The sequence below is a fragment of the Heloderma suspectum genome, chromosome 1, assembly GCF_057233095.1.
Source record: "Heloderma suspectum isolate Gila_16-S chromosome 1, 16-S_ref, whole genome shotgun sequence".
In the NCBI taxonomy this organism is placed as follows: Eukaryota; Metazoa; Chordata; class Lepidosauria; order Squamata; family Helodermatidae; genus Heloderma; species Heloderma suspectum.
In genome coordinates this window covers 154,995,959-155,011,231 of record NC_139458.1, presented here as the reverse complement: position 1 = coordinate 155,011,231, position 15,273 = coordinate 154,995,959, and the positions used below count along the sequence as shown (strand labels likewise).

Sequence of the window (15,273 nt, the reverse complement as noted above, 5' to 3'; positions counted from 1 at the left end):
CTCAACACCAAGTCCGAGACCACCTCCGTCAGCTCAGGCAGGGAGTCTGATGGGCAGCGGGGTGGGCGGTACACCAGCAGAATCCCTAATCTGTCCCAGGTACCCAACACAAGGTACAAACACTCAAGATCTGCACTCGAATGAGCAGGAAGCCTGGAGAGGGAGATTGAATTCCTATAGACCACGGCAACCCCCCCCCCCGACCCTCAAGTCGGTGTTGGTGCTGCACCGAGTACCCAGGAGGGCACAGCTGGGAGAGAGTGACCCCTCCCAGTTCCCCCACCCAGGTCTCAGTAATACATGCCAGGTCAGCCCCCTCATCCACAATCAAATCATGGATGAGGGAGATTTTATTTTGGGCCAACCTGGCATTCAGCAGCAGCACCACCAGACCCGACGGCAGACTGGTAAGGCTGCCAGGAACCATCAGGTTGGGGGAAGAACCAGAAGAGGGGACAGCTGTAAGGTGTCTAGCCCCTCTTCTCCTCAGCTGGCCTGTTAATCCCCCAATGCCATACCTCCCCCTGCCCGTGACCACGGTTATGGTGGCACCTCCCCTACCCCCTGAGTTACCCAATAGTCCTCCCAGGCACATATTAAAATGTTAGGGTATAAAATGCACAACAGTTTAAAAGAATATAAAAGATAAGAGAAAAAAGAGAAAGCAGCTAAGAAGGAGCAGATAGAGTCCACGTTTGCCCCTTTCCCCTTGTCTTTAAAGCTGCTGCCCTCTGCTGCTGCTATTTGCTGCTGGTATTGTGGTTGCTGGTGTCTCTGGAGAGGCAGGTGGGTAGGTCTTCAGATCCTACGCGACTCCAAGTGCGACGCTAAGTGCGCACTTAGCATTGCACTTGGCGACGCCAAGGCACTGCCTCTGGCAGCCCCGCCTTAAGTACCTGTGTGTTCACAGAGAGTATAACCTCATCCAAGACATGTTGAATTCCTTTTCTTTTACCTGCCTTTTGACAGACCAGGAGCACATCTGTCTGGATTAAGCTCTAATTTGTTCATCCTCATCTACTCCATTATTGACTCAGACACTGATTTAAAACCTGAACATCTTTCTTGGATTTAGGTGGAAAAAGGAGATACAAGTCTCATAAGGGAGAATGTGGTATTTTAAATAGTCTGATCCCAAGTCATGTAGGGATTTAGGTGGAAAAAGGAGATACAAATCTCATAAGGGAGAATGTGGTATTTTGGAGCAGATGATAATGGAATTCTGGAGCAGATGATAAAGGAATCCATCTGGAAGCACCTTGACAACAATGCCGTGATTACTCGAAGCCAACATGGATTTGTCAAAAACAAGTCCTGCCAGACAAATCTGATCTCATTTTTTGATCAAGTAACCTCCCTTGTAGACCATGGGAATGCTGTAGACATCATATACCTCGACTTCAGCAAACTTTCGACAAAGTGCCCCGTGATATCCTGATGAGCAAACTAGCTCAAAGTGAGCTAGATGAAACAATGATCCGGTGGATCCACAGTTGGCTACAGAATCGGACTCAAAGAGTGCTTATCAATGGAACCTTCTCAAACTGGGGAGAGGTAATGAGTGGGGTACCGCAGGGCTCAGTCCTGGGCCCAGTACTCTTCAACATTTTTATGAATGACTTGGAGGAGGAGGTGCAGGGAACGCTGATCAAATTTGCAGGTGACACAAAATTGGGCAGGATAGCTAATACTTTGGAAGACAGAAACAAAATTCAAAGTGATCTGGATAGACTGGAGCACTGGGCAGAAAACAACAGAATGACATTTAATAGGGACAAATGCCAAGTTCTGCACCTAGGAAAAAGAAACCAAATGCACAGTTACAAGATGGGGGATACATGGCTCAACCACACTACAAGCGAGAAGGATCTTGGAATTGTTGTCGATCACAAGCTGAATATGAGCCAACAATGTGATGGGGCTGCAAAAAAGGCAAATGCTATTTTGGGCTGCATTCATAGAAGCATTGCTTCCAAATCCCGGGAAGTACTAGTTCCCCTCTACTCAGCACTGGTTAGGCCTCATCTGGAGTACTGTGTCCAGTTCTGGGCACCACACTTTAAGAAGGATGCAGACAAACTGGAGAGGGTTCAGAGGAGGGCAACAAAGATAATCAGGGCACTGGAAACAAAGCCCTATGAAGAGAGACTGAAAGAACTGGGCATGTTTAGCCTTGAGAAGAGAAGACTGAGGGGAGATATGATAGCACTCTTCAAGTACTTGAAAGGTTGTCACAGAGAAGAAGGCCAGGATCTCTTCTCGATCATCCCAGAGTGCAGGACATGGAATAATGGGCTCAAGTTACAGGAAGCCAGATTCCAGCTGAACATCAGGAAAAACTTCCTGACTTTTAGAGCAATACGACAGTGGAACTAACTACCTGGGGAGGTGGTGGGCTCTCCCACACTGGAGGCCTTCAAGACGAGGCTGGACAACCATCTGTCAGGGATGCTCTGACTTGGATTCCTGCATTGAGCAGGGGGTTGGACTCGATGGCCTTGTAGGCCCCTCCCAACCCTACTATTCTATGATTCTATGATTCTAAGTTGGGTGTTCTCAACAAACTAATGATACTGAACTGCAAAACTCCAGACAGCCTCTCCCAGCAGTTCTGTTTCTAGAGTAAGCAGCATGGGGGACAACATAGGCCAGTGCCCATAGTGTTAAACAGAAGTCCCCCAGTACCACCTTCTGAAATAACCCTTCCAAGAAGAATCAGAACAACTGTAAAACGGTGCCCTTCAAGTCCCAGCCAGCCAGGCAGTTCAGAGAGATACTATGGTTGATATGCCATGAAACTTATTCCCAAGAAATTATGTGCATAGGATTGAAGTCTGGATTATCATTTTGTATTATGTCTCCTATAGACACAAAGCACTATATTACCTTGTATTTGTTTCTCCTGTCCATGATATTAGCAGAGCTCAGTAAGGCAGGCAGATGCAGAAGCCTTTGACAAAAGCCTTCTCCTCACCTTTAACAACTGTGGAGGACAGAAAATCTAGGCAGGTGCAACTATTCAGGTAGGAGTGAAAAAATCTACACCTACCTAAGTACTCTTCCTATACTACAATTAAAGGTACAAGAGCTCTGCCATCTTCTGCACTTGGCCACCCTAGAGTTAAGACTATGCATTTTGTCTTCACATTGCAGTTTTAATAATTTTAATATTCTCACATCCTGTCCACACATTTCGTTTTAATTTGTCATTGGAACTGAATTTGAAGTTTGCAAAAATCCTGAATGCATTTCAGCTCTATGTAGAACAATATGCCATCACCTTCAATTTCAGACAACAAAAATTACCTCACAAGTTACTTTTAAATTAGTGACCCTTGGAACTGTTCATACAAGACACTAATCCATACACAGTGGTTGAGTATGGGTTGTTGTTGAAATGTGGGTTGTTTGTTGAACTATGGGTTAGTGTGTTGTCTGAACCCAGGACATTTTCCTCAGGCCTTTTAGGGTGGCCTTTTAACCACCCTGAACAACCTAACAACAAACCATGGGTTCTCAAGGTGGCTTGCTCAAGAAAAATAAGCCACACTGCATGGTTAGGAAGCTACCCTGCGAAAAATGTCCTGGGTTCAAGCAACCCACGGTTCCACAAATAACCCGCACACAATCATGTCGTGCGGACCCAGGCATAACGTAGATTAGTCTGTCATCCTATGCACATTTAGGAAGCTGCCTTATGCTGGGTTAGACCATTGGTTTATCTAGCTCAGTATTATCTACACTTAGTAGCATTTCTCTGTGGTTTATGACAGTTGTCTTTCCCAGCCCTACCTGGAGATGACAGGGATTTAACATGGGAACTTTTGTATGCAAAGCACATGCTCTGCCATATAGTCTTTAAGAACCCAATCGGACTTACTTCTGAGTAGATATGCTTAGGACTGCACTGTTAGAATACTACTTAATCCTAGTCAACAGATTAGAATCTGTTCCTTAATGTTTCCCAACCCTATGAAGCTCTAAAACAACTGCATTTTATATAGCACTGTTGCCAAGTTTTCTGAATTTTCACTGGCACAACGCACTCACACTCTTCAAAAATGAAAAGAAAGGAGCAATGAACCCACCTGACACAAAGGCCACTTTTTCCTTTAGTATGGGAAGGACATCAGCAGCTTTTAAGCCATCATTTCGGAAAGATCCTGCAAAACAGAAAAGAAAATAGCAACATTCGATTAGAAGGAATTCTGCCTTTTGACTCTGCTTATGTTATGTCCTAGATTCTCTCAAATCCAAATGATTTCCTGCAATTAGTGGTCGAAGAATGGAAAAGACATAAAAAAACCTCTTTGCTCCATCACTACTTGTCTTCTAAATAAAAAGAAGAGAAGCCAGCATGACATCTATTGTATATCCATAAAGAGCTCTGCATAGTCAGCCCATGAAATGAGGTTTTCATTTCCATCCTGCTGTGGTGTTATCTATGTTCAAACATAACCAGGAGAAGAGCACTTTGGGAGCAGTGTTTATTTCTGTGAGCTAAACAATCAGTGACAAAGGACAAGGAACTAAAATTTGCCAGGTTTCTCATGGCTCAGACCTTGAGACGCAAGAAGCAGAACCTGGGAGCCAAGGGGTTGTGCCTGGCAAGCCACCACTGGTGCATGGTAGGGGACAAAGGATTGCACCTGCCTGGTCAAAGGAAAATCTTGCCTGTGCCTGGATTCTCAGGGTGCAGAGCAAGTGGTAAACATCTCAAGAAATGCAGAAAATAGCCTGCCCCTGATTGTGGGCCCACACCCTGAGATTTTACTTCTCTCCCTGGAGAGGATGGATGAAACTGTGAAACCCTAATACTAGGCAATTCTATAGGAGATACACTGAAGAAAATCTACCAGTGCACTGATCTTCATTTCAGAAATAAAACAATTTCAAGGGATGTAAAGACATAGACTAAGGGTGCAATCCCACAGTCCCTGGGAGGGCACCCCAAGAACCATAGGATATTACGAATGTCTCCCTCCATGGACTCTTATGTCAACATGTCTGGGATCCCAGATTTGATAATCAGTGAGAAAAAACTTGAGCCTACCAAGGCTTCCTTCAGTGACCTGTTGCTACTCTAACATCTATACCCTCCTGCAGCAACTTCAGCTTTGCACTGTCTGAAGCAGTAAAGAGTAGGTAAGTAAGAGCTTCATATGGGAAGGACTGGCTTGCCTGCATCCTGTTATTCCTGCTTTAACAGAGAAGGCGGCTGGAGTCTGATTTTTTTTCCCTTCTAGATAGCATACCCTGGATTATGGTTCCTAAAAGGGCTGCCTCTCCATCACATATCCTTTAATACCACCCACTTTCAGAATTTGCTCAGTGCACCTGATAAAATAACACTGCAACACTAGTAGATGGTTGCGTAAATGCTACAAATGGCTTTCAACGATGGCTTATGGTTTCTTACAGTTCAAATATGATTTGCTGTGCTGTGCACAAAAACAAAAAGTATTATAAGGTGGCTTGCTTATTTGGCCCTGGAGCTTCCTCTTCATTCACTCTAACATAGGAATTGAACTAATAAATCATCACTTTGTCCTCCCTAGGAAGGCCAATGAAATACAGATTTCCTGCCATTCCAAAACCAGGAGCATGTCTGCTCTCTGCCAAGGTGAATGAGTCATTCCTTGGCAGACCTGAGGCTGCTCAGCTGTTGCTTAAGAGTTTGAAGGTGGACAACATTTTGGTTGCTATGGGGAACTGCGGAGTGAATACAATATATGCTCCGCCACATAAGAACTATGCAGTTGTAAAGCCACCTACATAGTCAAGTCAACAAAGGTTATGGTAGACAAAGAAATGCATCATTTCTTAGCTAAAATGCCAAGAGATACAGAGCAGAAGATAAGCCACTTGATTAAAAGCCATTTTTGTCCACTGGCCTGAAATGAAGGTAAGAACATAGGAAGCTGCCTTATATTGAGGCAGACCACTACTTCATCTACCCCCATACTGTCAACACTGACTGGCAGTCAGAGCTGACAATCCTGCCAAGGTCTTAGGGAGGATTCTTTCCTAGCCCTGCCCGGAGATCCGGGGGATTGAAGCTGGGACCTTCTGCATACAAAGCATGGGTTCTGTTACTAAGCTACAGTAGTTCCTAAGGTCTTTCCCTATCCGGTAATATGCTTTCTGAGTTTTCTCTTTCTAAAGAGTAGTTGTTGTTTTAACTGAAAATCTGAATGTCAGCAGGGAAAGGAAATACAGTCTTTTGAAGCATACTTATCCCAAGTTTCACATATTAACCCCAAAAGTAATCATGGTGTTTTCTGAAAAGTTTGTGCCACTAACACAGTTTGAGTGAGATTGCCATAATTAATGGTATGGGGTGTGATCAGTCCTATTTGGAGGCTTGCTTCTGCTCAAGGGTTACAAGTTTCAATAATGGATGTGTTCTTTCATTGTTGTTAGGACCTTCGTAAAAAGGAAAATTTAGACAGCTGTAGCTTCTGCCATCAGAGTTCTGCAGTGGGAAATTACACCCAGTCCCATATTGAAGTTGGCAAATCTATCCTACTTCCCTGAGGATAGCTCCTGTGGATAGCTCCTTTCTCCTAGGTTTCCTTTTAGCCAACTGGTTTCATAGCTGTAATCTCTCAGGCAGTTACACAGGCCCCTTAAATGCATTTTCTCCTGGAGAATATATGCCTACCGAAGGATTGAGAACTGTTGGAGATGCCCTCCTCTGCATCCTACCAGTGCAAGACATGCACTATAGTGGGACATGGGAGAGAGCTTTTTCTGCTGTTGTGGAATGCCCTCCCCTTGGAGGCCCGATTGGCACAGACACTGGTTTCATTTCAGCGCCAAGTTAAAATATGTCTTTTTACCAAAGCCTTTGAGGGTTAATTGGATTCCCTGAGTTTGTACACTGTTTAAACTGTTTTACGGTTTTAGAGTTTAAATTGGTATTAGCTAGCTTAATGACTTAATATGTTTTTAGCTATTTAAATTATTTATTGTTTTACACAGTTTAAATTGATTTTATCTGTACGCCACCCTGAGATCCTAATGATATAGGGCGGGATACAAATGTTTTAAATAAATAAATACATATAATTTTCTCCTGGAGAATTTACATCCCTATGGCACTCTCTCCCCACCAGCCCAAATGTTACTCATGTGCCTCAGTCACTTGGAGCTTACACACTTGGTCTCCATATTAAAACCCTTCATTCTAAACTTTCTTAATTATTACAGAATATCACTTGGAGCTCTAGAAAGTAGATTATACAACTCTAGGGCATCTCTAAAAAGGTAAAGGTAAAGGTGTCCCCAACCAGTCGTGTCCGACTCTAGGGTGTGGTGCTCATCTCCATTTCTAAGCTGAAGAGCCAGCGCTGTCCGAAGACGCTTCCGTGGTCATGTGGCTGGCATGACTGAACACCGAGGTGCACAGAACGCTGTTACCTTTCCTGCCGAAGCGGTACCTATTTATCTACTTGCAATTTCTTGCTTTCGAACTGCTAGGTTGGCAGAAACTGGGACTGAAGACGGGAGCTCACTCCGTCACGCAGCACTCAGGTCTCGAACTGCTGTTCTGCCAAACTTCCGATCTGCAATTCAGCGTCTTAACCACTAAGCTACACCAGCCTAAAATCCTACATTTAAAACAGGGCTTTCTGCTTCCGTTTTAAATGCAGGATCACAATGACTCTCTTTTTCACTCACTTCCTTTCCTCCCTCCCCTTCCCCCCTCCTTCTGCCTGTATCTGAGTCTTCCATTATCTTTCATTGATCTCGCTCCTCTTCTTGCCACTTTAACTCTTTTGACGGGTGGGGGGGGAGGGGGGAACTGAAGCAGAACACAACGGGTTAATTTGATAGCTCATTATTTAAAAATGGAACAAAGGGCATTTAGTGCAGGAAATGCCCTGGGGAGTCACAGCGGGGTCATGGCGTCATGTAAAGATCCTGCAAACTTCCATGAAGGAACAATCTGAATAGTGGAATAAAAGCCCAGTGTGAAGGAGCCCCAAGAGTGTCAGTTACATTGAAATACTCTTGGACCCAGTGCTCAAATTAGGGGTGGAGGGAGGTAGGGGGCTTTAATAAAATTAACAAGCCCCACCCTTGGCTCCACCCTATTTTAGCCAAATCATGTACCCCCCATAAGCCTTCAAAAACAGTAGGCATGGGGTGCTCCCAAAAAGTAAACATTCCCATTAATTAATTAGATTGGGGCAACATATTAAAAATGTTAATTTCTTCATACAAGTGTAACCCCATTTTCCTCACCAGCAACCCCTTATTTTGAGGGGAGCTATGAGACCTGGGTTCACAATTGTATTTATTTTAACCATACATTTATTTAATACTGAGAGAAAAAAGAGGAGGAAGTAGGAGAAAAAGAGTCAGATAAGTCTCTAAACAAAACAGTAGTTATATACAGGTGAGTGTTGGGAATCTTTCAGATCTCTCTCCAACTGCACAGCCTTGGAGGGGGATGAAGCTGTAGGCCTCAGTGTCTGTCACACTGTGGCTGTGGAGCAAAGGCTAGGTAAAGGCTATGTGCCAGCAAAAAGCTCCTCCACTGTTTTCTCAGAATGGTGTTTTTTTATTTAGTCTTTCTGCATTTCCTCACTATCTTTTGTCACTGAATTTCCTCAGAAAATCCTGCCAGAGACTCGTCACAATCCTTCAGTCCCCTGTGCAGCTCCTAAGGGCCAAGGGCTGCACTTTAGGCAACGCTCCACAGGGTTACACAAGTTCTTACAAAGACCACAGGTGGCAGCCACCTCCTTAGAAGAGACACCCCCCTTCTTTCACACACAGGAGGGAATGCCTCTTCTGAAATGGTGCCTGCTGCATATGTGCAGTGCATCATCTAAAAAACAAAGAAATAAAGATTCTGTCATCAGAATTACTTTTGTTCATATGCGAATCAACCACAACTGTAGACTGTTGCAGTTTACGGCACACCTATTTTTAGGGTTGCTCTCTTTTCTTTTAATGCTCCTATGCCTTAAAGAGCAACCTGACCCACAAAAATTAAAGATATGAACTTTAACCTGGCATGGAAATTAGTGATGGAACAAGATTAACTCACTGAATGTCTGTGCATCAGGTTGCTTTTAAAGTCACAGGAGCAGAGCTTTATTTTAAAGTGGTAAAAGAAGAAAAGCAGCCCATTGAAAACATGATTCGTATATAGTCCAAGATACCCTAAAAACAGATTTAATTTATGTTTAATGGTCAAAATGTATGATGTGAAGTCTCTCTCAGACTAGCAGCCAGAGAGCAGTGAGCCACACACGTAGTAAGAACGGAGGGATGTCAGAGAGTTTGCCCTTTTAGAACCTTTAACTGTCATCACATGGGGAAAGGGAGATTTCCATAGGCAGCCAGAAAAGAAATATTCTGTGTTTTCAGAATTCATTCTGCTTTTACTAGTAAGTCAACAAAGGTTAAAAAGGCAGCCAGTGATAAAAAGGCAGCACAAAGTGTTAGCACTGAGGTCACAAGGAGGGAATAATTAGGAAAAGATGCTTTTCTCAGGTTTTTAATTTGCAAATATGCATGCACAGAACATTTTACATCACAGTGTTTCCATTCAAATACCCAGCTGTTTCTAATATATTTCTTTCCTATGTATATGTTTCCATTTTAAACTAGACACCATTTGTGAAAGACAGTCTATAATTTTTCCTATGGAATACTGTGTATATAAGCCTTGGGCTGGTTAGCGTGTAAAATGCAACACCAGTGATAACTTTGCATCCAGCTTTCCTGCTCTTCCCCACCCCCTAGACCGCTTTTTAAGTCTGGAACAGGAGAAAAGCGGTTTTGTGGCAAACAAACTGTTATCCACTGAATCACAACTGAGGATAAATGATAACAACTTAGTTCAGTTATATGGCCAGACTAAAATGCAGTCTTAATACAGTCAACAGCTGCTGACTGAAGTGATTTTTTAAAAGGGCATCACCTTATTTTTTACCTCTGTTAACTAGGGATGTCAGAGAATTTTGCCACGAATCTCGGGGAGGCCGAATGCCAGCGCATTCGGCCCCCCGAAATCGGTGGCGAAACAGTCTGCCCCCCCGCCCCCCCCAGGGACGGGACTTACCTTCGGTGAATCTTCCTGGTGGCGGCGGCGGTTTGGCGGCGGTGGCAGTGGCCAGTCTTCTGACCGGCTGCCGCCACCGCCATTTCCAAGTTTTTTAAAAAAACAACAACAAAACGTGATAGGCTACGTAAAGATTTATGTAGCCTATCACGGCTAAATTTTAAAAAACACCGTGATAGGCTACGTAAATGTTTACGTAGCCTATCACGGCTGATTAAAAAAAAGGGGGAAAAAGCACGTATGCAAATGGTGGCGCCCATGGGCGCCGCCATTTGCGTTCCTTATTTTGGCACATCTTAGTCTACGTAAACATTTACATAGACTACAGCGAAAATAAGGGGAACGCAAATACGCTATTTGCGTTCCCCTTATTTTCGCCGTAGTCTACGTAAATGTTTACGTAGACTAAGACGTGCCAAAATAAGGAACGCAAATGGCGGCGCCCATGGGCGCCGCCATTTGCATACGTGCCTTTTTTTTTTTTTTACTCAGCCGTGATAGGCTACGTAAACATTTACGTAGCCTATGACGGCTGACTGCAGGAACACAAATGGCGGTGGCTACGGCCGCCGCCATTTGTGGGCCCGGCCGGCCAGGATTTGGGGGTGGAGGGACGGAGCGCCTCCCCCCCTTGCCAGAATTTCGGGGGGGAGGGATGGAGCGCCTCCCCCCCAGCCAGAATTTCGGGGGGAGGGACGGAGCGCCTCCCCCTTACCGCGAATCAAATTTCGTTAAAGGTAAGCGACTTTCGTACATCCCTACTGTTAACTCTCTAAAAATCAGGCAAATTAACTTGACCAGCCAGGATTTCTTATACATGCAATTCTCAAACATACACATTTTGCAACATTTCTCATTACTATACCAGCACAAGTGCATCCACAGTCAAGGGAACTTCCTAACTCTTAACTTTGTCTTTGTAGAAGAGCTGTGCCGCTCACCCTTGAAGAAAAGCCACCCCACTAACTGTTCTGGTAATCCCTGGCATTTACTGTTCTATGATCAGAGGAAAAAAGGGAAACACGGGTATTCAGGATGCTGCTTTGCTTAGACATGGAAGATGGGCTAGCTAATGCTAAACCATAACATATCTGACGAAAGATAAGAAAATGGACAGAAATGTCCTTGGCTAAGTGGAGGAAAATATATGAAGGTGAGGGAACATTCCGAGACAGGCTACTGAACCACTGGGCCGACCTACATTGCGCCCGCCATTGCAATGAATTCGGTGTCCCATCGGGTTAAACGCTCTCACATTAAAATGTGATTATTCACACTCACTCATTTTCCCCGTTGCAGTGCTTCATCAAATGTGCAAGCTCAGTTCACACTCGAGTGCTGTGCTGTTTTCCTGCACATGCTTGTCTGATCTCGGATGCTAAGCGGGGTCAGCCTCGGTCAGTAGTTGGATGGGAATCAGGCTTCCTGCAATGAGCAGGGGGTTGTTGTATCCCTTCAAATGAGACTAAGTTTTACCCCCTCCTATCCCCCCGCTCCGGATGTTGTTTTTTTTAAATTAAGGCGTTATCCTCACAGAATCGGGACTTCTCTGCCATGTTTTTTTTTTTTTTCTAATTGAGGCAAGATCTTCAAAGCTTCGAAGTTGTGAATCTTCACAACTTTGAAGCTTACGCCTCAATTAGGAAAAAAAACATCACGGAGAAGCCCCGATTCTGCGAGGATAACGCCGTAATTAAAAAAAAACATCCAGAGCAGGGGATAGGAGGGGGTAAAACTTATTCTCATTTGAAGGGATACAACAACCCCCTGCTCAGTGCAGGAAGCCTGATTCCCAGGTGGTCTCCCATCCAAGCACTGACTGGGACCAACCCCACTTAGCTTCCGAGATCAGACAAGCATGCGCACATCCAGCCCTTTGCTTGTTGCTGAGGAAACGGGGGCTGCTGAGGGAAGCTATGCGATCGGTAGCCTGAAGAAGACATGGGGCCGTTGAGAGCTGTGATTGGACCGGGGGGAAATACAAACACCGCTGCATATGGACAGGCGGGGGAGGGGACTACGACTGGATATGGTAGCGAAGGCGGAAAATCAGAGCACATTAAGGGGAAATGCCAGGATATTAGGGTATTGAAAACGGGAGCATGGAAGTGGGAAATTCCGGTTCCAATTCATACCGCATAGTGTGAAAGGTGGGTGGTGAAACCTCATTGGAAGCGAAAAAAGGTGGTAAGTGTATATCCAGCCACCATCAGCTCTAAGGTTGCCAGATCCTCCTCACTTGGACACTATGCCTATATCTTTATGCTCCAAAACAACACGCAAGTCTGCATTTATCACCTCACCCTCACTGTTCATCCACCCATGCCCATCCTTCTCCCTTGCCTCTGGAAGGGCAAAAGTAGAAGTGATGGTGGCAGCCACATTTGCTGTTCATCTGTTTGCCCTGTTCACATATAAATAGGGTTGCAGTTATCTAATTTTAACATGGATACACAAGTAAGGGAAGCAAAAATGAAAAGAAAAAAAAAACAATCCAGTAAATAAGAAAAAAAAGTATTGTGAGGGAAGCTGAGCCCCTCCTTACCTTATTATGATCCATTATACCAGGGATGGGGAAACTCTTTCAGCCTAAGGGCCAATTTCAATTTTGGAGAAACTCTTGGGGGCTGCATTCCAGTGATGGGTGGGGCCAGAAGGCAAAAGGGGTGAGACCAAAACACAAAAGCTACCAACACATTGAAGCTTAAAGCTCTTACTCCCAGTAACCAAAGCCTAAGGAGAGGGATTTCAACCATTTGGAATGGGGAAAAAGCTGCACAAAAGCTGGGAAACTGTACAAAATTATTGGTGGTTGGGGGAAAGGGAATGGGGGAGGGGGGAGGGGGAAGGGGGCATGGCCATCTGGAGACCACTGGAAGGATCAGATTTGGCTCCTATGCCAGAGGTTCCTTACTCCTGCATTATACAAACTCCTTTGCTCCTCAACCCAGTTCCAGTATGAGAAGCAAGTTGGGCTGGGAGAAATGTGCCTGCAGAAACAGGCCCTGAGTAGGTAAGACAGGACTGAGGATTCAGCTCTCCTCACCTATGCACCCTTTTTGATGTGAAAATTAGATACCTCCCAACCCCACTTTATACATTAGATTTGTGAATAATCTAACAGGGCTGCTGCTATCATGTTTAGTTTGGCCCTAAGGTAGGGATGGGGAACATCTGGCCCATGGAGGTTCCCCATGCAGTGCATGGAGACTCCAAGCTCTGCCACCTGGTCTAATAGCAGAGATGCCAGTGGCAGGGGACTCGGCAGGTGCTGGGAGGAGCAGCTCCTCCCAGTACCATCCGAGTCACTTTGGCATGCAATGTGCAATGCCAAGGACTCACCCACACTGCGCCTTCCCCCATCGGGGATGATGTGATGTGAGTGAAGAGTCCCCAGCCTAGGCAGTGACTGGAGCAGTCCAGCCACCATCTAGATAAAGGCAACTCTGCCTGCACTGCATCTTCCTGCATCGGGAGGACGCAGTGCAGGCGAAGCATTCCCAGCCGAGGCAGCAGCTGGCAATAAACTGGCACCAACAGCGTCTTTCTGAAAGTAAATGCAGTGTGGGGGAGGGAGTATCATGGAAAATGCATTCTCTGATCAGCTGCTGATCAGAATTAAGATATTTCCCAGTCTGGAGGAAAGGAGGTGGGCCTGGGGGAGAAGCTGGCAGGCCAGATGGGGAACCCCTCCCCCCACATGTCTATCTGGCCTGCAGGCAGAGGTTCCCCATCCCTGCTTCAACAAGGTCAAGAAAGGCCGGGGTCAGGAGAAAGGCCAATTAAAGCAAGCCTAGGACAGTAGTCATTGTCTGCCTTCTCGCTCAATACAAATCCAATTTAGTGTTGATGCCCGATATTGGATTTTCTCGAAGTAAATTGTTGTCCAGTTAATGGGATTATTAAGCACAACAGAAACACATGTGTGATGTGATTAAACCTATCTGCTCATGCTCTCTTGGCTCAGTTGAGACATTATACCAAACCAGATGTAAGGAAGTTTAACTATGGTTTAGTGTGATGTCTGCATTGATGAATCATTGTTTATGAGAGGCTGTCAATCTGGAATCAGAAACCTTGCTTTGAGCTGTGTGTGGAAACCATAGTTCGGGGTGATGTATGAATTGACAAATTTAATTTACAACTTCTGCTCCACCTCCAGAAGCCACTAGGGGCTGGAGGGCTGAGCAGACAGAAAATTAAGGCAGGCAAACAGTTCTAAGCCACGGATTGCACTTCCAAATAATCGGGCAAATCATGGTATGGGTTCTAGAAATGTTATTGTAAATCATAGTTGATCATGATGTCTGAATTTGGCCACTATAATATGTATGGATAAAACAACTGAAGGTCCACAAGTTGCCCACCCTTGGTATAGAAAGATAAAATAGCTGGCCACAAAAATGAGAACCCAATACTGAGACACTGACTGGGTTCACACAACATGCCAACCAGTGATAGTTTGTTTTCTGGAAGAAACCATTGTTGGTTAGCGTGTTGTCCGAACTCGGACTGTTCTTATCAAGCTGGGTGTTTTTTCCCAAACAACCCATCCTGATAACTGCAGTAGGGGTTGTTTTACTGACAATGGGTTGGCATGTCGTGCGAACCCAGACATGCCAACCCATCATGGGTAAAGGGCATCGGGCAGCGAGCCACCTGGCAGCAAGCCCTCTCCAATTTCCAGCACAGAATGCCTTTAGATTCCAGTGCAACCCTATGGAGCCAGCTCCATAGGGTTGTACTGGACTTTGTACACAAAAATGGGACTGGGCGGGGGAGTACTTTCCCATGCCCGGGGATGTGCACAATTTTTTTTGAATTAAAAAAGGGGGAAGTGCGAAAAAATTTTCCCAGTCCCATTTTTGTGCACAAACAGGGCCAGGAATTTTTTTTTTAAAGGGCTCCGATCACATTTAAAGGGCTCCGATCACCATCTAGGATGATGGTCCTGGGGGATCTCAACTTCCATGCCGAGGCCGCTGTATCCGGGGCGGCTCAGGACTTCATGGCCGCCATGACAACCATGGGGCTGTCCCAACGTGTCATCGGCCCAACACATATAAAAGGACACACGCTTGATCTGGTTTTCCCGACTGGGCAGGAGGATGGTGATCTGAAAGTGGAGGAATTAACATCTGTCCCTTTGTCATAGTCAGATCACTTCCTGCTGAGGTTTAGACTCCTGGCGA

At 45.2% G+C, this 15,273-nt stretch overlaps 1 protein-coding gene across 1 annotated transcript in view; it reads right to left on the bottom strand.

Moving 5' to 3' along the window:
• KALRN (kalirin RhoGEF kinase) overlaps positions 1 to 15,273 on the bottom strand; it is an 816,446-nt gene that overhangs the window by 527,190 nt on the left and 273,983 nt on the right. Inside the window, exon 3 of the mRNA XM_084807552.1 lies at positions 4,089 to 4,163. Coding sequence (XP_084663678.1) covers positions 4,089 to 4,163 — 75 coding nt within the window. The remainder of the gene's footprint in view (positions 1 to 4,088; positions 4,164 to 15,273) is intronic.